Consider the following 24306-nt stretch of genomic DNA (forward strand, 5'->3'; position numbering starts at 1 on the left):
ATGCCATTGCACTCCAGCCTAGTGGACAGAGTGAGCCTCCATCTCAAAAAAAAAACAAAAAAAGACTGCTTTAAAAAAAATCTTGGTTGCATATAAATTGAGACCTTTTTTAGTCTGTAGGTTGTGACCCATTAGTGAGTCATAGAATTAGTAGATTCTGATCAGTGTTGTATTCATTTTTTAGAAATTATTTACTGATATATAATAGTTGTACATATCTTGGGGATACACATTATATTTTGACTCCTGAATACAGTGTCTCATGATCAAATCAGGGTAATTGGGATTAATTAGCATTTAAAAATGGCATAAAAATTATCAAAGTAGGGCTGGGCATGGTGGCTCACACCTGTAATTCCAGCACTTTGGGAGGCTGAGGTGGGAGGATGGCTTGAACCTAGGAGTTTGAGGTTATGGTGAGCTATGATCATGCCACTGCAGTATAGCCTGGGCAACAGAATGAAACTTTGTCTCTAAAAAATAAAAATAAAGTTTGACAAAAATAAACCTTTCACAAGTTGTACTTTGATTTTTTTTTTTCCCTTTGGGCTCAAGCAGTTGTCTCACCTCAGCCTCTCAAGTAGGCAGGACCACAGGCATGGGCCACCATGCCCAGCTAATTATTTTTGTAGAACTTTAAAGTTTTAGTTAACTTTTCAATTTGTTATGCAATTTGTTTTATTTTATTTTTTCGAGATGGGAGTCTCACTCTGTTGCCCAGACTATACTGCAACCTCCGCCTCCTGGGTTCAAGTGATTTTCCTGCCTCAAACTCCCAAGTAGCTGGGATTCCAGGTGCCCGCCACCACACTGACTAATTTTTGTATTTTTAGTAGAGACGGGTTTCACCATGTTGGCCAGGCTGATCTTGAACGCCTGACCTCAGGTGATCTGCCTGCCTTGGCCTACCAAAGTATTGAGATTACAGGTGTGAGCCACCGTGCCCAGCCTGTTATGCAATTGAAATAAGAATATAAATTAGTAATATTTTTAGTAGAGATGGGGTTTCACCATGTTGGCCAGGCTGGTCTCAAACTCTTGAGCTCAAGTGATCCGTCATTTTCAGCCTCCCAAAGTGCTAGGATTACAGGCATGAACCACCACGCCCAGCCTGGCCTGGATATTTAATTCATTTTATCAGAATTAATTTTGCAATTGGAAAATGAAAATTTAATGAACTATTATTAAAATTTTGACAAAATATCTTGATGTGGTTTACTGGATATCTGATATCAAAATGGAGTTTTCTAACATCTTTAATAAATGGCCCTCAGTTAATTTTGACAGTGATATATTATAGAAATTTAAAGAGCCATCTTCTTCTTTGAAATCAGGTTTGGCAGGAAATAAATGTGGAAGCTAAACATGTTAAAGATATCATGAAAACACTAGAGAGCTTTAAACTAGACAGCACTCCCTTGAAAGCAGCACAGCATGAATTTCCAGCTTCTGAGGGAGAAGTATGGTCCATGCCTGTACCTGTTGAACGAAGGTAAGTGGAGACCTTTTAAGAAACCAGTTAGCCCAAGGAGCTTATAGCATTGATTCTATCTAGGAGGAGGATGGGGTGGCTGAGAGACAGGAATGTGAGGGAGTTTTTTTTTTTTTTTTACTGAATATTGTCTCTTTTATAACTCTTGAACTTTGTATCATATGCCTTTGTGACCTATTTCAAAAAATAAGATTTAGATAGGAAAAATTCAAATATGTACTTTTGTGAATGACCTTAAAGTGCTAGAGACAGTGTTATCTTGTGGAAGGAGAATGGGGTTAGGAATTGAAATATCCAGGCTCTGCTTCTGTCTTTGCCATTCTCTGTAGCTTTGGGAAAATAATAAAACCTTTTTAGACCTCGAATTTTTCTTTTTCTTTTTCTTTTTCTTTTTTTTTTTAGACAGATTCTCACTCTCTTGCCAAGCTGGAGTGCAGTGGCATGATCTCAGCTCACTGCAACCTCTGCCTCCCAGGTTCAAGTGATTCCCTGCCTCAGCTTCCCGAGTAGCTGGGACTACAGGTGTGCCCCACAATGCCTGGCTAATTTTTTGCATTTTAGTAGAGATGGGTTTCACCATGTTGGCTAGGATGGTCTCAATCTCCTGACCTCGTGATCCTCCTGCCTCGGCCTTCAAAAGTGCTGGGATTACAGGTGTGAGGCCAGGCCTCAGGTTTTTCTTAAGTAAAGAGAGAAAGTCAGACTAATGGCTCTCAAACAGGCATTACAGATTACTTCTTTTCATCAAGGTATAATGTTGCTAAAATTGAAAAAAAAAAATGGGCTTTTTAATTTATAGAGAAAAGTTAAAAGATAAAATGTTCTGAGTTTTAGGGTTTTCTCTGGCATTTTTCCCCCAACTTCCTACTACCAAGTGCTAGCAAATGAACAACTAGTGATACTGATATTTACTGAAATACTGTAAATAGCCAATTGTGTAGTTTTACTGCATAATTTTTAACTGACTAGTGTGCAGGTGGATGTTATCTATTTCACTCACATAGTAGATTTCCTAGTTTGTATTATAGATTTAAATATTCAATGTGTCATGCCTTTCTAGAAAGAACACTTATGACTTCCCACGTTCATTGCCTGTTAACTTTGCATTAAGATGTTGCCCAGATGGTTTTCAGTTTTAATATCTGTTCATTGCAATTTTGAATTCTTGTGTGTGTGTGTGTGTGTGTGTGTGTGTGTGTGTGTTTTAATACTAGTCAAGTGCAGTAGTGAGAAGTAGAGGAAGAATAGAACAAGGGGTTTCATCTGTAACTGACTGTGAACAATCAGTTGAGATAACTCACTACCTTTGGACAGCCTTGGTTATATTTTATTTAATTTTACTTATATTTTTATTTTATTTATTGGGATGGAGTCTCACTCTCACCCAGGCTGTATGTAGTGCAGTGGTGTAATCTCAGCTCACTGCAACTTCTGCCTCCGGGTTCAAGCATTTCTCCTGCCTCAGCCTCCCGAGTAGGTGGGATTATAGACCCGCACTGCCATGCCCAGCTAAGTTTTGTATTTTTAGGAGAGACAGGATTTCATCATGTTGGCCAGGCTGGTCTTGAGCTACTGACCTCAGGTGATCCGCCTGCCTCGGCCTCTCAAAGTGCTGGAAAGTGCTGGAATTATAGGCGTGAGCCACTAAGCCCGGGCTGGTTGTATTTTATAATCACAGGTGCTGGATTATACATCCATGGTGCCCTGAACTATTTTAGGCTATAGGTATTATTTTATTTATTTCTTACAATATGCCTTCCAAATAGGTCATATTTTCCCTATATTTCAGATTAGACAGCTGATGTACAATAAGGTTGGGTAACTTTTCCCTACTATCACAAAACTGGTAACTGTAGAGCCAGGATTTGAACATAGATGTATTGTGTTTTACGATATAATTACAAATCTGGCACTCTCTGCTATAGCAGGCCTAACAATCTCTAATTAAAAATGATTAAAAATGTGGATTCAGGGGCATCACTCCCAGAGAATGTGATATGGTAGATAGTGGATAGAACTCAGGAATCTGCCAGGCGTGGTGGCTCATGCCTGTAATCCTACCTAGCACTTTGGGAGGCTGAGGTGGGTGGATCACCTGAGGTCAGGAGTTCAAGACCAGCCTGGCCATCATGGAGAAACCCCATCTTTAAAAATAAAAAAAAAATAATAATAAAAAAAGAACTCAGGAATCTACAGGTGATTCTGATACAGGTGGTCCATAGGTCACACTTTGAGAAGACCGATACCATCATGTTCTTAACATTTAAAATCAATTAATGAGTATTGATTATTTCTTAGCCACTTTTATTTTTATTTGTTTATTTTTTTGAGATGGAGTCTTGTTCTGTCATCCAGGCTGGAGTGTAGTGGCGAGATCTCGGCTCACTGTAGCCTCCACCTCCTGGATTCAAGCAATTCTCCTGTCTCTGCCTCTCAAGTAGCTGGAATTATAGGCATGCACCACCACGCCCAGCTAATTTTTGTATTTTTAGTAGAAATGGGTTTCAGGATGTTGGCCAGGTTGGTCTTGAGCTCCTGACCTCAGGTAATCCACCTATGTTGGTCTCCCAAAGTGTTAGGATTACAGGCGTGAGCCACTGCAACTGGGCGCCATTTAATTTTCTTAATCTCCACATGCAAGGACTGTACTAATATTCTGTTACTGACTCCTGATATCCTTTGGATATTTACAAAATTTTTCCTATGCCTCATAAGCACTTTCATGTAAATTACATTTTCTGTTATATAATAGTTCACTACAAAAAAGCACAGTAGACTCATTAAAGAAAAACTTCATAGAAGTAGGGGGAAAATCACAGTCATCCTAGTTTATTTCATTCTGATCTTTTATGCATTATTTTCATAGTTGTAGTTGTGCTATGTCCATAATTTATAACATTGTACTCTCTTCTAAGAAAAATCCAAACAATAGTCAAGAATCATTGCATATTTACTGTGTGCCAGGTATGCGTTTGTTGTTTTGCATGTATTACTTAATTCTTAAAACCATCTTAAAAGGTAGGTACTAATTTTTTTAGCCCCAATTTCTGATGAGGCTAAGCTATGATAGGTTAAGTAATTTGCTCTTCATATTTTAAACATTTATGGTTTATAAGCCATGCCATATATTTTTCTCTGTAGTTTTTTAAGAGTTATTTGCTATTGTTCTGACTGGTATGTGACCTATATTGTTAACCATGCTCTTAATGTTTTTTCCCCTTTTTTCATTATTATAATGTTGTGTGAATATTTGTGAGTAAAAATTTTTCTGCATTTAAATTGTTTCCCCTAATTTCAGACTAATAGATAAGTTAAGCTGTGTTTTTGCTTTTGCCTGTTAATTTGTTTTATTATTATTTACTTGCCCTTTTCTTTTCTCTTTCTGGAGGATCATTGCTTGGGTCTTGTATTAGTCTGCTTGGGCTACCATAACACAGTATCATACACTGGGTGGCTTAAACAACAGAAATTTATTTCTCACACTCAGGCTGGAAAGTCCAAGATCAAGATGTGGCCAGTTTGGTTCCAGGTGAGGGCTCTCTTCCTGAGCAGACAGCTGCCTTCTCTCTGTGTGCTCACTTGGCAGAGAGAGTGAGTGAATTCTTTGGTGTCTTTCATAAGGACATTAATCCTATCACATCAGGGACTCTTACTTCCTTACTCCTAATAGTCATATTGGGCATTGGGGCTTTAACATATGAATTTTGGGGAGGACACGAACATTCAGCCTCTAACAGTCCTATAACTCCTCAGTTATTAGTCAGATTTTTCCAACAAATAGATGTTCCCAGTGGAAAATCAGTTGATTCTGAATTTAGTGAAGTATTTGGTTACCTCAGTCTCACAAGCAGAGGCAGGAGTCCCTTTGAGGGGTGGTGGTTGGGAAGTTAAGCCCTAAGTGGTATTCCTTTTTATTGCTTCTTGCTTTCTTCAATATCATTTTCTGTCCCTGATTTTGAATGCTCTAGATTACTGTTATGTTTTCCTTTTTTGATTTTATTTGGCATCTTTCTATTTCTTCTTGTACTTTATTTTACTTGCTCTCTTAACTGGATGTCTTTCAAGTTTTTAAAAATTTTTCTATTAGTCTTCATTTGTACTCATGCTTAAGAAAGTCATTTCTTCTTTACTTGTGTTGGTGATTCTAACCTTGTCATCACCTAAATTTTAGTACTATTTAAATAATAGATTTACCTGATCCAGTATTCTCTTCTAGAACTGTACACAAAAAATGTGAGTACAAGGAGGTTCATTGAAGCCTTATATTGAAAAGGTTATACATAGCTTAAATGCCACTAGATGTGATTCTTTTCAAATGTCTTTTAACAGTCAGCTGATGTCCCTCAAATATCTTCCCATCGCACGCAGGAAAACCCAGAGTTTTCGTGTCTTTCAGGGCCTGTGAGACCTGGTTCCCCCAGCCTCTAGGACCTAAGTTCTTGCAGCGCTCTCCCTCAGGCACTGTGCTGTGGCCTTGAACAAGCCAAGCACACAAATGCTTTACTCCTTTCATCTGCCTTTCCCTTAGCTCCAGTGCCTAATGACCTGTTCCCTTATTTCATTCAGCTCTCTACTTAATCGTCACCTCGGAAAGTCTGTCCCTGTCATCCAGGCTGGAGTGCAGTAGTGCATCAGTGTATCTCAGCTTACTGCAACCTCCACCTCCTGTGTCCAAGCAATTCTTATGCCTCAGCTTCCTGAGTAGTTGGAATAATTACCTGGCTAATTTTTTTTTTTTTAGATGGAGTCATACTCTGTCATCCAGGCTGGAATGATGCAGTGGCATGATCTTGGCTCACTGCAACCTCTGTCTCCAGGGTTCAAGCAATTCTCTTGCCTCAGCCTTCCAAATAGCTGCGATTACAGACATGTGCCACCATGCCCAGCTTTTTTTATTTTTTTTTATTTTTTTTTATTTTTAGTAGAAACTGGATTTCACCATGTTGGCCATGAGGCTGTCTTCCTGAGGCCATTCCCATTGCCATAGTACTAGGTCTGTTTCACACCTTGTAGTAGTATACATACCTAGCTTTACATAGCTTCTGTCTAACTATACTGTGGTTTATTTGAGAATAGGATTCCTTTTTTTGGTTTGTTTTCCCCCTTTTAAGTGGCTGCAACCAAATCTGGGAGCAGAATAGGAGCCTAACAGATGCTTGAGAAGTGTGATTTCTGCTACAGAAATAAGGACGAAATGAGGACCAGCACAGGAGCTCACTCCTATAATCCCAGCTCTTTGGGAGGCTAAGGTGGGAGGATCAATTGAGCCCGAGGGTTTGATACTATCCTAGGCAACATAATGAGACCTTGTCTCTACAAAATAAAAAAATTAGCCTTTTGTGGTGGCATGTCCTTGTAGTCCTTGCTACTTGGGAGGCTGAGCTGGGAGGATTGCTTGAGCTTGGTAAGTCAAGGCTGCAGTGACAGAGCAAGACCCTGTCTCAAAGGATAATAATAATAAGATATAAATACATACAGGTGGAATGAGGTGATGTATGTAAATGTAAAGCACCGTATTTGAGTTCTAGTAACTGTTCATAGCTAGTGCTTATATCAGTTTTTAAATGGGAAAATGATTAAATTTTATTAATTAAAACACAAAAATGATGGTACAAATTGAGCATTCCTAATCTGAAAATTCAAAATGTTTCAAAATCTAAAACTTTTTGAGCATCAACATGACACTCAAAGGTCATGCTCAAAGGAAGTGCTCATTGGGACATTTCAGATTGTGGATTTTCAGATTAGAGATGCTCAGCTGGTATGTATATGCAAATATTCCAAAATCTGAAAAAACAAAAATTCAAAACACTTCTGGTCCTCAGAATTTTGGATAAGGGATACCCAACCTGTATATTCTAAGTAAATGGTACCAAATTGCATACATACCAATGGATAAATGTGAATGGAATACTTGTACTGTATTCTGGTTGTTTTGATAAAACTCTCTTCTCTGATGATTGCTTTTTTCTGTTTCCAACAATCAGACTAATTTTGCATTCATTTTTGATGTACAGCAATTTCCTTTCTAAGTACAGGTGACTATTAGTTCCCCTCCACTATTTCTGTAATGTATTTATTTCTTTTTATTTAATTTGATTTATTAAATCACCAACAACAGCTCATATCAGATTTACATTTTATTTTATTTTTATTTTTCATTTTTTGGGTTTTTTTTTTTTTTTTTAGTTGGAATCTTGGTTTGTTGCCCAGGCTAGAGTGCAGTGGCACAGTCTTGGCTCACTGTACTTTCCACCTCCCAGGTTCAAACTATTCACCTGCCTCAGCCTCCCGAGTGACTAGGATTACAGGCACGCACCTCTACGCCTGGCTAATTTATTGTATTTTTAGTAGATAAAGGGTTTCACCATGTTGGCGAGGCTGGTTTTGAACTCCTGACCTCAAGTGATCTACCCAACTTGGCCTCCCAAAATGCTAGGATTATAGGCGTGAGCCATGGTGCCTGGCCCAGATTTAAATTTTAGATCTTAGGTTTCAACATCCTGAAGTTTATTCAGTTGTGTCTTGTGTTCAGTTGTTGCATTGGCTTTTTACATAGATTCTAACTTAAACAGTATGTGTGTTCATCCACATTTGGAGTCAATTATGATATTAAAAAGTTTTTGTTTGATTAGACCCTCACCAGGACCTAGAAAACGACAGTCTTCTCAGTACAGTGACCCTAAATCACATGGTAATCGTCCAAGTACATCTGTCAGAATTCATCGTTCATCTGCACAGAATCTTCACAATGACAGAGGGAAAGCTGTTCGTTGTCGTGAAAAGAAAGAACAGAATAAAGGAAGAGAGGAAAAGGTAAATGTTACTGATTTTCATAAATGAAAAAGTTATTTCCAAACAGTAAAAATGAAGACTGTACAAATGTATTTATTGTTTATTTATTTATTTTTTAAGATAGAGAGTCTCACCCTGTCACCCAGGCTGGAGTGCAGGGACATGATCTCTGCACATTGCAACCTCTACCTCCTGGGTTCAAGCAATTCCCATGTCTCAGCCTTCCAAGTAGCTGGGGTTATAGGCAGGCGCCACCACATCTGGCTAATTTTTGTATTAGTAAAGAAAGGGTTTCATCAAGTTGGCCAGGCTGGTCTCAAACTCTTGACCTCAGGTGATCTGCCTCCTCGGCCTCCCAAAGTGCTGGGATTACAGGCATGGGCCACTGTGTCTGGCCCAAATTTCAATAAGTTGTAGTCATCTGTTTGCCAGAGAGCTATGATAAAACCTTACTTATACTACATCTAGGCTGGGATTTTCCCCACTTGCAATTCAACAAATATTTTGGCTTTTTTTTTGGTAACTTTATATATATATATTTTTTTTGAGACGGAGTTTCGCTCTTGGTGCCCAGGCTGGAGTGCAATGGCGCGATCTCGGGTCACCGCAACCTCCGCCTCCTGGGTTCAGGCAATTCTCCTGCCTCAGCCTCCTGAGTAGCTGGGATTACAGGCACGAGCCACCATGCCCAGCTAATTTTTTGTATTTTTAGTAGAGACGGGGTTTCACCATGTTGACCAGGATGGTCTCGATCTCTCGACCTCGTGATCCACCCGCCTTGGCCTCCCAAAGTGCTGGGATTACAGGCTTGAGCCACCGCGCCCAGCCCAGTAACTTTATATTTTGATGTAATTTCAGACTAGCAGACAATTTCCAGGAATGGCATAAAGAACTTCCATATATACTTTACCTAGTTTTATCTATTATTAATATTATGCCCCTCTTGATTTATCATTTTCTTCCTCTGTATACCCTTTTCCTGAACCGTTTGAGACTAAGTTGTAAATATAATGCTCCTTTAACCTAAATACTTCAGAATGAATATCCTGCGTACTAGGATATTCTTTTACATAAAAGCAACACAATTATCAAAAGCTGTAAATTTTACATTGATATAGTTCTGTTCATCTAATCCACATACCTTTATAAGATTTTGCCAGTTATCCCAATAATGTCATTTAGAGATTTTTCCCCCTTCTCTCCCTGCTAGATCAGAATACATTGTAGATTCACAAATTGAATTTAGTTGTCATGTTTCTTTAGTTCCTTTGAATATAAACCTCTTTTCAGCTTTTGCCTTTCTTGGACTGGCATTTTTTTTTTTTTTTTTTTTTTTTTTTTTTTTTTTTTTTTTTTTTTTTTTTTTTGAGATGGAGTCTCACTTTTGTTGCCCAGGCTGGAGTGCAATGTCACAATCTTGGCTCACTGCAAACTCTGCCTCCCACATTCAAGCGATTCTCCTTCCTCAGCCTCCTGAGTAGCTGGGATTACAGGGGTGCACCACCATTCCTGGCTAATTTTGTATTTTTAGTAAAGAGGGGTCTCGAACTCCTGACCTCAGGTGATCTGCCTGCTTCAGCCTCCCAAAGTGCTGGGATTACAGGCATGAGCCACCACACCCGGCCTTGGACTGACATTTTTGAAGAGTTCAGGCCAGTTATTTTGTGGATTATGTCTCAGTTTGGGCTTGCCTGATACTTCCTCTTGGCAGAAATATCATTGGTAGGATTTTTTTTTTTTCCTCTCTCTCTCAGTGTATCATGTAAGAAGGTACAGGATGTCTGTTTGTCCTATTACTGGTGATAAGTTGGATTGCTTGGTTAGGTGGTGTCTGCTTGATCTCTCCACAATAAACTTACTGTTTGACCCTTTGTAATAATTTGTGGGAGGTACTTTGAGACTATATAAATATTCTGTTTTTCATCAATAATTCATCTAGTTTTAGCATCCAGTGATTCTTGTCTGAATCAGTTATTTCTGCACTGATTGCAAAATCATAATTTTCTAATGCCATTATTGCTTCTATATTAATTATAAAAGCCAAGTGTAGACATTGCTTTGGTTTTTTAAAATCTTGTGTTTGTTGTTTTTAATTTGACACATAATAATCATACATATTTATGGAGTACAGTGTGATAATTCAATACACGTATATACTGGGTAATGAGCAATTCAGTAATTAACATATCCATCACCTCAAACATTTATCATTTCTTTGTGTTGGGAATATTCAAAATCTGTTCTAGTTATTTGAAAATGTACCATAAATTGTTTTTAATTACAGTCACCTGGCTGGGCACGGTGGTTTACTCCTATAATCCCAGCACTTTGGGAGGCCGAGGCAGGTGGATCACTTGAGATCAGGAGTTCATCAGCCTGGCCAACATGGTGAAACCCCATCTCTATTAAAAATACAAAAAAAATTAGCTGGGCATGTTAGCACACACCTATAATCCCAGCTACTTGGGAGGCTGAGACAGGAGGATTGCTTGAGCCTGGAAGGCATAGGTTGCAGTGAGCCAAGTTCATGCCACTGCACTCCAGCCTGGGAGACAAAGTGAGACTCTGTCTCAAAAAAAAAAAAAAAAAAATTACAGTCACCCTATAGTACTACAGAACACTAGAATTTATTCCACCTTGGCCTCTTAAAGTGCTGGGATTACAGGCATGAGCCACCATGCCTGGCCTTTTTTGAGACAGTCTCTTGCTCTGTTGCCTATCTAAGTGCAGTGGCATGATTCTGGCTCACTGCAACCTTCACTACCCATGCTAAAGCAATCCTCCCACCTCAGCCTCCCAAGTAGCTGGAACTGTAAGCATGTATTACCATGCCTGGCTAATTTTTGTATTTTTTTTGTAAAGATGGAGTTTCACCATGTTACCCAGGCTGGTCTCAAACTCAGAATCAAGCAGTCCCCCAGTCTCAGCTTCACAGAGTGCTGGTTGTGAGCCACTACACCCAGCCTTGTTTAGCTTTTGTGTTAGTCACAATTTAGTGTTTTTTTGCTCTGATTTTTTTATTCATGGGGTGGGGAGACAGGGTCTCACTCTGTCACCAGACTGGAGTGCAGTGGCACAGTCACTGCTCACTGTAGCTTTGACTTCCTGGACTCAAGCAACCCTCCTGCCTCAGCCTCATGAGTAGCTGGGAGTATAAACGTGTAACACCATGCCCAACTAATTTTTAATTTTTTTTCTGAGAGACAGAGTCTCACTGTGTTACCCAGGCAGGTCTTGAACTCCTGGGCTCAAGCGATCCTCCCAGTTTGGCTTCCCAAAGTGCTGGGATTACAGGCATGAGCCACTACACCTGGCCTTGCTCTTATCTTTATTATTTATTTCTCTCTACTGATTTTGAGTTTAGTTTGTTCTTGCTCTTCTAGTTCCTTGAGATGTGTTTCTCTGTTATTTGAAATCTTTGGACTTTCTGGTCTAGGCAATTATTGCTATACATGTAGTGTTACTATTGCTGTATCCCATAGGTTTCAGTATATTATGTTCTGATTTTTATTTGTTTCAGTAAATGTTTTATTTCCCTTCTTAATTTCTTTATTGAGTCATAAGTTGTTTAGGAACATGTTCTTTAGTTTTTCTGTATTTGAATAGTTTTGAAAGTTGCTCTTGTTATGTCAGAAAAGATACTTGATGTGATTTCACTTCTTTTCAATTAGTTGAGACTTGTTTTTTGGCCTAACATATGGTCTATCCTGGAGAACATTCTCCCATCCGAGTCCTAACCAGGCCTGACCCTGCTTAGCTTCCGAGATCAGATAAGATTGTGTGTGTTCTGGCCATAGACTCTCCTGGAGAACGTTCTGTGTGCCAATGAAAACCTCACTGCAGCCTTCACTAACCGTGCTCAAGTGATCCTCCCACCTTAGCCTCCCACATAGCTGGCAGTACAAGCATGCACCACAATGCCTGGCTAATTTTTGCATTTTTAATAGAGACCGGGTTTTGCCATGTTGGCCAGGCTGGTCTCGAATTCCTGACCTCCGGTGATCCACCTGTCTCGGCCTCCCAAAGTGCTGGGATTATAGGCGTGAGCCACAACACCCGGCCTGAGACCTTCTTGCTTAACATATTCATTTAGTGCTCTAAATTGCCCTGTCAGCACTGCTTTAACTGTGTCCCAGGAATTTTGATAAGTTGTATCTTTATTTTCCTTCAGGCAATGTATTCTTTGATTGCCAAGAGACTTCTTTTTTGACCTGGATTATTTAGTGATGTATTGTTTAGTCCAATTGTGTGGAGATTTTCTTGTTATCTTCCCGTTACTTATTCCTAGTTTTAATCCTTTGTGTTTGAGAATATACTTCATATAATTTCCACTCTTTCAAACTTGTCTAAATTTGTTTTTGGCCCGAAATATGGTCTGTTTTGGTATATATTCTGTGAACGCTTGAGAAGAGTATGTATTTTGCTGTTGTTAGGTGGAGTTTTCTATAAATGTCTGTTGGATCCTTTGGATGGTGTTACTGAGCTCTATATGCTTGCTGATTTTTCATTTTATTTGTGAGATGGGCTCTCACTCTGTTGCAGGCTGGAGTGCAGTGGCACCAATCATGGCTTAATGTGGCCTTGAACTCCTTAGGCTCAAGGGATCTTCCTGACTCAGTCACCTGAGTAGCTGGGACTACAGATGTGTGCTACCACACCTAGCTAATTTTTTAAATTTTTATTTTGTAGAGACAGGATCTCATTTTATTGCCCAAGCCGGTCTTCAAGTCTTCCCATCTTTGCCTTCCAAAATGCCAGCATTATAGGCGTGGGCCACCACACCTGGCCTGAGTTTTTTTCTTGAAAAAAAAAATTTTTTTTTAAAAATACTATGCTACTTTCTCTGGCTTTCTTTTTATTTATTTATTTATTTTTTTAGATGGAGTCTCTGTTGTCAGGCTGGAGTGCAGGTGGAGTGCTCTTGGCTCACTACAAGCTCTGCCTCCTGGGTTCAAGTGATTCTCCTACATCAGTCTCCCAAGTAGCTGGGACTACAGGCATACGCCACCATGCCCAGCTAACTTTGTAGTTTTAGTAGACACAAGGTTTCACCATGTTGGCTAGGATGGTCTTGATCTCTTGACCTTGTGATCTGCCCACCTTCGTCTCCCAAAGTGCTGGGATTTTTTTTTTTTTTTTTTGGAGACAGAGTTTCACTCTTGTTGCCCAGGCTGGATTGCAATGGTGCGATCTTGACTCGGCAATCTCTGCCTCCTGGGTTCAAGTGATTCTCGTGCCTCAGGCTCCTGAGTAGCTGGGACTAGAGGCATGTGCCACCACACCTGGCTAATTTTTTGTGTTTTTAATAGAGACAGGGTTTCTCCATGTTGGTCAGGCTGGTCTAGAACTCCTGACCTCAGGTGATCCTCCTGCCTCAGCCTCCCAAAGTGCTGGGATTACAGGTGTGAGCCACTATGCCTGGCAATGCTGGGATTAAAAGCATGAACTAGCTTGCTTTTCTGAGAAGAAATCTGCTTTCATCAGAATTGCTTTTCCCTATAGGCAAGGTGTTGATATTCTTTCATTGCTTCCAATTTTTTCTTTTCTTTAGTTTTCAGAAGTTAAAGTATAATGTGTGTTGGCATGGAGTCTTTGGGGTCTTCTATTTTTTTCTGAGGCTATTTTTCTTAAGAATGTTGCAAGTACATTCATAATTGCTTATTGAAGCATATAAAAGTCTTTAAAATCTGTCAGGAAACTAACATCTCTGTCATCTTGGTGTTGGCATCTGTTGATTGTCTTTTTTCATTTAGTTTGAGATCTTCATGGTTCTTAGTATGAGGAATTTTTTGTTGAAACTTGGACATTTTCATATTATATTATGAGCCTCTAGATCTTATTTAAACCTTCTCTTTAGCTGACTTTCCCTAACACTGCTCTGGCAGGGAGAATAGGGGTACCACTGCTGCCAGGTGGGGATGGAAGTTCAGGTTCCCAAGCCAGCCTCTGCCAGCACCTGCAGAGGGGCAGAGACCTTCTCATGACTGCTGAGCTGTGGTAGAAGTTCTCTGCACACTCTCCAGGGACACTGTAGTTTTGGAGTGGAAGTCCAGGTTTCCTCTATGATCTCCAGTGACTGCGGCTGGGAGGGGTGGGGAGAGGGGAATGTACAGGGGCTCTCGTTGCTGGCCAGTGGGAATGGAAGTTTCAGCTTCTTACTTAGCCTCTGATTCTACCCTGGTTGAGGTGTGCGGTACCTCATTGTAGGCTTTCGGAGGTGGAAAGTCTATGCCTTCTACTCTGCCTTTGCTACCCTAGGTGGGGCTGGGGCCACAAGTCTTTGGTGGTGTTTGACTGGAGTAGTTATTGTCTAAAAGCTGTGTCTTGCTAGGCTGCCCCTTTCTTGGTCCTTTGCCTAGAAAGAGCAAGCTTCTATTGGGGCGGTTTTTGTTTGTTCAGATTCCAGGTTGCCGGCTCTTCAGCCCCAAGTCTGGACATTTGAAAGAGAAAGTAAATGCAGGGAACACCATGTTTGAGTTCCTTAGTGGTTCTGTTGGCTTCTTTGCACCTTTCAGAGTCCTCCTGTGTTTGTGGTGTATATAATACCCAAGGGTTTTAGCTCTACTTAGTGGAAAAAATGCTGAAAAGTATCATCCATCCTCCCAGAGGTGAGAGCCCAGCTGTCATTTTAAATTAACTTTTTTTTTTTTTTTCCCTGAGGTAATGGGTTTTGTGTTTATAATTTTGGCAGCTTTAAAAATAAGTAGTTTTTTTTTTCTTTCTTTCTTTCTTCTTTTTGACAGAGTCTTGCTTTGTCACCCAGACTAGAGTGTAGTGGTGCAATCTCAGCTCACTGCAACCTCTGCCTCCCAGGTTCAAGCGATTCTCCTGTCTCAGCCACCCGAGTAGCAGGGATTACAGGCATGTGCCACCATACCTGGCTAACTTTTTATATTTTTAGTAGAGATGGGGCTTCACCATGTTGGCCAGACTGGTCTTGAACTCCTGACTTCAGGTGATCCACCCACCTCAGCCTCCCAAAGTGTTGGGATTACAGGCGTGAGACATCATGCCCAGCCAGAACTGTGTAACATTTAAGAGAAGAAGATAATCTTTTCTTCAAAGTATTTATAAAGTTGTTATTCATTTACAGATATTTAACAAGTGTCTGTTCTGTGTTAGCTGCCATGGAGAACAGAAAGAAGACACTGTCCCTGACTCTCAGGAAGATATAATATAAGCCAGGGAAGATAGAAGGCATTTTTTCTTTCTCTTTCCTTTCTTCCATAGAACACAGTACTAAGGGAATGTCTGCAGACAAAGCAAAATAAATTTAAGTAAGCGGAAAAAAGAAACAGTGCTGTACTAGGCCAGCCAAAGGAATTTCAAATGCTGACATATTTAATAGGATTTTATTTGATTAGTTGAAGTAGTACAATTTCTATTAGGTGAACATCTGTCCAATAATTTGCTCCTGGCTAGGTGCAGTGGCTCATTCCTGTAATTCCAGCACTTTGAGAGGCTGAGACAGGTAGATCACTTGAGGCCAGGAGTTCGAGATCAGCCTGGCCAACATGGTGAAACCCCATCTCTACTAAAAATACAAAGAATTAGCTGGGCATAGTGGTACATGCCTGTAGTCCCAGCTGCTCAGGAGGCTGAGGCAGGAGAATAGCCTGAACCCAGGAGGTGGAGGTTAGAATGAGGTGAGATTGCACTGCTGCACTCCAGCCTGGGCAAGAGAGCAAGATTCCATCTCAAAAAAAAAAAAAAAAAAAAAAAAAAAGGTTACACAGTTCCTACCTTGAATCTTATATTTAGTATTAGAGGCTCAGTACACATATTGTAAAACAGATGCTTATTTGGCCATCTAGGATAACATTTTGAATATCATAAATATTGGTTAATCCTGGACATTAATAATGACATTAGACAGCACCAGTTGACAAAGGAATCATGTTATGTGCAAAAAAACTGTTATGGGAATTGGGTAACAATTTTAATACAAGACAGAAGAAATGTTTGTTTACCCGAATGCAGGGCTTCACAGATTTTCTTGGCCTATAAAATTCATGAATATCTTAGTAATTTTTTTTTTTTTTTTGAGATGGAGTTTCGCTCTCGTTACCCAGGCTGGAGTGCAATGGCGCGATCTCGGCTCACCGCAACCTCCGCCTCCTGGGCTCAGGCAGTTCTCCTGCCTCAGCCTCCTAAGTAGCTGGGATTATAGGCACGCGCCACCACGCCCAGCTAGTTTTTTGTATTTTTAGTAGAGACGGGGTTTCACTATGTTGACCAGGATGGTCTCGATCTCTCGACCTCGTGATCCACCCGCCTCGGCCTCCCAAAGTGCTGGGATTACAGGCTTGAGCCACCGCGCCCGGCGAGTATCTTAGTAATTTTTATACAGCATCTGTAGGCCAGGATACTCATCCATTTATGAAAAATGCCTATCCATTTATGAAGAAGTTAGGTTCAAACAGTTTATGGCCTACCAGTTTAACACCTATTGGGCCCTATTACACAGTTTCTCAAACCTTGCAGTCAGAATGAACATTCTACCCTCATTCCTCTTCCACATTGATTTTCTCTCTGTACATTTTATCATAGCAACTGCCCAAAACCCAGCTTCATAAAATATGACATTATTGAGGCCAGATGTGGTGGCTCATGCCTATAAATCCTAACACTTTGGAAGGCTGAGGTGGGCTGTTCACTTGAGGTCAGGAGTTTGAGATCAGCCTGGCCAACAGGGTGAAACCTCGTCTCTACTAAAAATACAAAAATTTTAGCCAACCGTGTGGTGCATACCTGTAATCCTACTTAGGAGGCTGAGACAGAATTGTTTGAACCTGGGAGTTGGAGGTTGCAGTGAGCCGAGATCACACCACTAGACACCAGCCTGGGTGACAGAGCAAGACTCTATCTAAAATAATAATAAAATAAATAAATATGGCATTATTGAAGAGCAGTATAGCAGTCCTATGTAGGAATTGTGGACTACCTCAAGCTAGTAGTTTATACAGTGTTCAACAGATGTTGCTGTGTTTTTTTTTTTTAAATTTAAACTATTCCACAGCACCTTGTGAGTTTGCCATTGTGTCCTGGGTATTGAGTACATAGTTTGGGAACCATGGCCATGATGACTGTCATCACAGAAGCGAGGAATCTCACGTAAGGACTGAGATGTGTCTTGTGGAGGGTACTAGGAATGATGAAAAGGGATATTTTTAGGAGCACTGATGAGGGCCAAGTAGGTACTTAAGATTGAGCCATAGTCTTGGCTAAATAAGCCATCTGTCTTTAATCTTATCTCCTCGAAAGAATTGAGATACATTTTGTATATATCTGCTATTTACTTGTGACCACATTTATCTCAGTATTAGTTTTTTTATGCTAGCCAGTTCATATGCGTGGTAATTTTTGTTACTTTTCTTGATACTTTTGATACATCAAACTGCTGCTGATAGAGAAGGATGACTTCCAGTCTTTGATCCAATCTTTGTTACTTGTATTAGCTTTTTAAAGGATGTCATTTGAGTCCAATCTGTGTTTCTTTTCTTTTCTTTTTTTTTTTTTCTTTTTTTTTTCTTTTTTTTTTTTTTTTTTTTTTTTGAGACGGAGTTTCGCTCTTGCTACCCAGGCTGGAGTGCAATGGCGCGATCTCGGCTCACCGCAACCTCCGCCTCCTGGGCTCAGGCAATTCTCCTGCCTCAGCCTCCTGAGTAGCTGGGATTACAGGCATGCACCACCATGCCCAGCTAATTTTTTGTATTTTTAGTAGAGACAGGGTTTCACCATATTGACCAGGATGGTCTCGATCTCTTGACCTCGTGATCCACCCGCCTCGGCCTCCCAAAGTGCTGGGATTACAGGCTTGAGCCACCGAGCCCGGCCCAATCTGTGTTTCTTATTCACAGAAACAAAATAAATGAATTAAAAGTTCTTGTTTTTTTTTTTCTTGATGTAGAACAAATCACCTGCTGCAGTAACAGAACCAGAGACAAATAAATTTGATAGTACTGGATATGATAAAGACTTAGTAGAAGCTTTGGAAAGAGATATAATTTCCCAGAATCCCAATGTTCGATGGTAAGTTATATCGAAACAAAATAATTGGGTGCTGATGGTGCTTTTTGGAATGGAAAATAGAACAAATGTGAACGTGTACTGAAGAGCAGAGCTTGAAGATAAAACTGGAGTATATGCAACATGAGCATGACTTTACTGCGTTCAGCCTGTTCCAATTCTTGTCTGAGAGTCTGAGTTTTTTTTTTTTTTTTTTGAGATGAAGTCTTGCTCTGTTGCCCAGGGTGGAGTGCAGTAGCACGATCTCAGCCCACTGCAACTTCCCCCTTCAAGGGCCAAGTGATTCTTCTGCCTCAGATTCCTGAGCAGCTGGGACTACAGGCATGTGCCACCACACCTGGCTAATTTTTGTATTTGTAGTAGAGATGGGGTTTCACCATGTTGACCAGGCTGGTCTCAAACTCCTGACCACGTGATCCGACCACCTCAGCCTCCCAAAGTGCTGGGATTACAGGCGTCAGCTACTGTGCTTGGCATTTGTTTTTGTTTTTTAGAGATAGGGTCTCACTTTGTTGCCCAGGCTGGAGGACAGTGGCTCGATCATAGCTCTCTGCAGCTTCAAACTTCTAGGCTCAAGTGATCTTCCTGCTACAGCCTTCCAAGGAACTGTGACTACAGCTGCACACCACTGCATCTAGCTATTTTAAAAAAATGATTTTTAGAGATGGAGTCTTGATCAGGCTGGTCTTGAACTCTTGGGTTCAAGTGATCCTCCTGCCTCAGCCTCCCAGAGTGCTAGGATTACAGTCATGAGTCAATGCACCTGGCCAAGGCAATGATTTTTACCTACGTGTGTTGCTTATTAACTCTAGCATCCTATAAATGTTGCTTCCCCCCCCCCCCTTTTAGAGGAGTGGTTCTCAACTTTATTAATATTACATGTGATCAAAGATCTGTAATGTATTACAATGACTTATAAAAGTTAACTTTTCCATAAAGTTAGGTATATTCTGTTTATATTTGTGTTAAAACCTTAATGATTATTAGGTATGGGTTTGAGTGATATTAAAAAATATTGGGGACATTAATATGTATACAGTGAAATACCTTTTTTTTTTCTTTTTAACAAAAATTGCCACATGTAGCAGTAGTAATAGGTATTCTAGTGGTTGGAGAAGACTTTATAGCAATTTCTTGTAGTCTTTATTTTTCTTTTTCTTTTTTTCCTTTTAAGTCTATAAAGAAATTGCTTCTTCTGAGCCCTGTGATACTCTTTAACCTTGGTATCTACCTCTAAATAGAGCTGGAGGCAAAGCAGCTATGTTGTAGACTGTCTCTGCTTTAAACCCTTTTTATTCTTTATGCTTTTTTTTAAAATAAAAAAAAAGGGCTCATTGTTTCTAAATCATGGAGGTTATGGAATGAGGACCTTAAGAGCAGGAGTTTAAGATAACACGATAATGTTGGAGAGCGGGCCTGGAGACTATGTTCTCATGATCCAGGCAAAAAACTGTCAACTGCCAAGAACTGAAGAAAAGGTTGTGCTCTTTGCCTATGTACTGGTTGACATGGTGGGCCTCCTCGCAGTGCGTTAGTTCTCCCGTGCGCACGGAGAGGCTCACCATTCTGTCAGCAGCGTAACATCACGTGCTTCCAGGGCTTCTCATGAGTGACTACATAGACATATATCCTCCAAAGGCTTATTAGTTAATAAAATGTCTTCTCTTTCAGGGATGATATCGCTGATTTAGTAGAAGCTAAAAAGTTGCTTAAGGAAGCCGTGGTGTTACCAATGTGGATGCCTGAATTCTTTAAGGGCATTAGGAGACCATGGAAGGTAAGTCTATTACTGTGATGGCATTGTCAAAGTAAATGGCAGCATGTTGATACAGAGAGCCAATATTTCTCTATATTGGGACAGTGGAGGGAGAAAGCGGAGTAAGGAAATTTTTAAATTACAAAGTATATGTTGTGCTACTGAGAATTTTGTTAGGCCAAAAGCCATTGCAAGATTCCTTGAATAAGAAATACATACAATATGATCTGGAAAGTTGAATACACAGCATTAAAATGTAGAATTCACCCCATTTAGAATGAGCTGTATTTGCAAATATGACCTAGTTAGCTAAAGCAAAAATATGCCATTTTATGTCATGTTACATGACTAGTAACCTGTATTTTGGGGATTGTTCTCAATTAACGGGAAATATCTGCATGTGATGAGTGCTTTTTGAAGTCATGGGCTGATCTGAAAAAAGACCATCAACACTTAAAAAAAAAAAGACCATCAAAAAAACCTTTCTTGGGTTGGAAAACACACGAATAGGTAACTCTGCATGTATGAATAGTCGTAAAAATCCTTTATGCATTCAATAAGCAAGATACAAAATGATAGACATATTTTGAATAAATTATAGATGAATGTATTTTGTTTGTTTTGTTTTGAGACAGAGTTTCGTTCTGTCACCAGGCTGAAAGTGCAGTGGCATGATATTGGCTCACTGCAACCATCACCTCCTGGGTCCAAGCGATGCCCCTGCCTCAGCCTCCCGAGTAGCTGGGACTGCAGGCACGTGCCACCACGACTGGCTAATTTTTTTTGTATTTTAGTAGAGATGGGGTTTCACCATGTTTTTAATAATGTAGTTATCTTCTTTTTTAATAGGAAGAGTAAATTTGTGACAAAGTGTCCTCCTATTTATCTTTTACTTGTCTTGATATTATATGTAAGTTGGTTGAAATTTGCTACTTAGTAATGAAATTTTTATGAAATAGAACAATGGCAGATAAATCCTCTGCTTAGGCTATTATATTCCCAACAGGGAGTGCTGATGGTTGGCCCACCTGGCACGGGGAAGACGCTCCTTGCTAAAGCAGTAGCTACAGAATGCAAGACAACATTCTTCAATGTCTCTTCATCAACTCTGACTTCCAAATACAGAGGAGAGTCTGAGAAGCTTGTTCGTCTTCTGTTTGAAATGGTGAATGTTTGAGACAGCTCTATTGATTCCTTACCTCTAAAAGGGGAGAAAGTGAGTTGTAACTATCTCAAGTATATGGAATAAGGCAGGATACCATTTTGCCCAGAGTATAATTCTCGTGTCCTTAAAACTAGTGTTCTTTCCAAACATGAATAATTTGAGTTTCTCTTTGTCTCTTTTCCTCCAGATGTAGGTCCAAATCTACCAGTTTTGGGGCATGTTCACATATGAGATCTGCATTACTGATCTTCTGTAGGAATCGGAAATTATGTTTTTTAAATCAATAGGTTTAGTTATAATATGATAACCACAGTATTGTAACAATTATGCCAGAAGGTGAGAATCGTAAGTTAATTGTGGAACTTAGGTCACCTCCAATGTATTAACTATAGCAAATGCCTTCATTTTCATGACCTAATCTTTGGATTAGGCTCTTTCTTCCACCAATACAAATCAGAGTACCAGTAGAAGAAAGTAATTCTGGTAGAGTGTTAGATTGAATTCCACAGCCTTTTAAACTTCCGACTTTGTTAAGCTTCACTGATTACTTTAGTCTTGCCTCTAAGAAACAGAGTAGTTTGATGTAATTAGGAGTTACGCTATTAGTGACAAAGACATTAATTATTTTTTTTTTTTGAAACGGGTTCTCACTCTTGCATAGGCTAGTATGCAGGAGCATGATCCCAACTCACTGCAACCATGACCTCCAGGCTCAAGTGATCCTCCCGTCTAAGCCTTTCAGGTAGCTGGGATGTTGGACATGAGCCACCACACCCAGTTAATTTTTATTTTTTTTTACAGATGGAGTCTTGCTGTGTTGCCCTGGCTGGTCTTGAACTCCTAGGTTCAAGTGATCCTCTCACTTCAGACTACCAAAATGCTGGATTTATAGGCCTGGGTCACCAAGCCCGGCCAAGACATGAATTCTTCTTTTTTTTTTTTTTTTTTTTGGCAGGTCTCATTCCGTCACCTAGGCTGGAGTGCAGTGGTGCAGTCTCCACTCACAGGAGCCCTCACCTCCTAGCCTCAAGTGATCCTCCCACCTTAGCCTCCTGGGTAGTTGGGACTACAGGTGCTCACTACCATGCCTGGCTAATTTATGTATTTTTAGTAGTGATGAGGTTTTACCATGTTGGCCAGGCTGGTCTTGAACTCCTGATCTCAGGTGATCTGCCCACTTTGGCCTCCCAAAGTGCTGGGATTACAGGTATGAGCCACTGCGCCCCACCTTTTTTGATTTTTATGGAGATGAGGTCTCACTATGAAGTAGTGAGGGGCCGGGCATGGTGGCTCACGCCTACTTTGGGAGGTTGAGGCAGGTGGATCACTTGACGTCAGGAGTTTGAAACCAGCCTGGCCAACATGATGAAACCCCGTCTCTACTAAAAATACAAAAATTAGCCAGGTGTGGTGGCCTATGCCTATAATCCCAGCTACAGCTACTCAGGAGGCTGAGGCAGAAGAATCACTTGAGCCCGGGTGACAGAGGTTGCAGTGAGCCAAGATCGTGCTATTGCACTTCAGCCTGGGAGACAGAGTGAGACTCTTGTCTCAAAAAAAAGAAAGAGGGATGATTTATGATTTGCAAATCAAAAAGACGCTTCTCTTACCAGACGTGTGCTCTGCAGGGAGAGCCAATAGGTGTTCTCTACAGTAGCTTCCCTGGCCAGCTAAAGCCAGGATGCAGAGCCTTTGCTTGAAGTCAGATCATTCTGCATACCCTCAGTATGTGGGAAGAATCAGTCTAGTCATTTTTGCTTGGTGTGGCAACAGATTGAAATTTAATTTTTGTTGATGTAGGTTCTTTGGATAGATGGTTCCTAACTAAAATTTCAGTTGAGAATTTTCTTGGATGTTTTAATGATTAAGTTCACTTTTTTCCTCTCTCCATTTCTTGAAAAAGTAAAAAATATTTATACATAAAAACCTAAGTACTGAGTTTTTTTTTTGTTTTTTGTTTTTTGTTTTTTTTTTGTTTTTGAGATGGAGTTTTGCTCTTGCTGCCCAGGCTGGGGTGCAATGGTGCTATCTTGGTTCACCACAACCTCTGCCACCAGGTTCAAGTGATTCTCCTGCCTCTCAGCCTCCTGAGTAGTTGGGAATTTCAGGAATGCGCTATCATGCCTGGCTAATTTTATATTTTTAATAGAGATGGGGTTTCTCCATGTTGATCAGGTTGGTCTCAAACTCCCGACCCCAAATGATCTGCCCACCTTGGCCTCCCAAAGTGCTGGGATTACAGGCGTGAGCCACTATGCCCAGCCTCCCTCAGCTATTTTCCGATTGCTAACCTATAGATTATTTTAAAATGAAATAATGGCTTGGTGTTGCATGGTTTCTTCCTTTAGGCTCGATTTTATTCTCCAGCCACCATATTTATTGATGAGATAGACTCCATTTGCAGTCGCCGAGGGACTTCTGAAGAACATGAAGCAAGCAGAAGGGTGAAAGCGGAGCTGCTGGTTCAAATGGATGGTATCTATGATGTGTTTAGCATGAGTTGACCTGGGGCGGGAGGTTGTTAGGTGTGGCATCTCCAGCTCCAGTGGGCCAAGCTTTACTCATAGTGCTAATCCAAGGCTTTAAATAGGTATTCATAACTTCAGATGGACTACAGGGGGTGGCAAGGAGTTCCTGAGATTGATAGTAATAGATCTGGTACACTGACAGTGGTGACAAGTCAGAAATAATGGCCACCCACAGGGTATATACAACTTTCTTTTGGTATATACAACTATCTTACTTTAGCAATGAAATTGAAATAGAAAGAAAGCAGATAAATTGGCCTCAGAGTTTACATACGCTTTGATAAAGATTTAAAATTGTTATGTAGTTGAGCTGATCTGGTTTTTTGATTAAATCTATTTTGAGTCATGTTTGCATACTACAGAACTTATTTTCTTTGGATTACAAAATCATGTATGTACCAGTTACCTTTCTGAGTCTTAAAGAGGCTTGAAGACTATGCTGCCTTTTATTGTTGTGCTAACTATTTGATGATCTTTAAATAGCTGAGCTTTATTTGGTATAATCCAACTTAGTATCTTTTTCACTCTCTCCTTACTTTTA

General features: G+C 40.2%; 1 protein-coding gene across 5 annotated transcripts in view; it reads left to right on the forward strand.

Moving 5' to 3' along the window:
- Window positions 1-24306, forward strand: part of KATNA1 (katanin catalytic subunit A1) — a 41372-nt gene that overhangs the window by 14320 nt on the left and 2746 nt on the right. For 3 of the 5 annotated variants that reach the window (XM_074397289.1, XM_074397292.1, XM_074397290.1), the window contains 7 exons: window positions 1335-1492; window positions 4980-5021; window positions 8128-8308; window positions 18198-18319; window positions 19988-20093; window positions 21079-21237; window positions 23586-23712. In XM_074397289.1, coding sequence (XP_074253390.1) covers window positions 1335-1492; window positions 4980-5021; window positions 8128-8308; window positions 18198-18319; window positions 19988-20093; window positions 21079-21237; window positions 23586-23712 — 895 coding nt within the window. The remainder of the gene's footprint in view (window positions 1-1334; window positions 1493-4979; window positions 5022-8127; window positions 8309-18197; window positions 18320-19987; window positions 20094-21078; window positions 21238-23585; window positions 23713-24306) is intronic. The other 2 variants (XM_010331427.3, XM_003943567.4) reach the window with 1 other exon arrangement.

The sequence above is a fragment of the Saimiri boliviensis genome, chromosome 4 (genome assembly GCF_048565385.1).
Source record: "Saimiri boliviensis isolate mSaiBol1 chromosome 4, mSaiBol1.pri, whole genome shotgun sequence".
NCBI classification, from domain to species: domain Eukaryota; kingdom Metazoa; phylum Chordata; class Mammalia; order Primates; family Cebidae; genus Saimiri; species Saimiri boliviensis.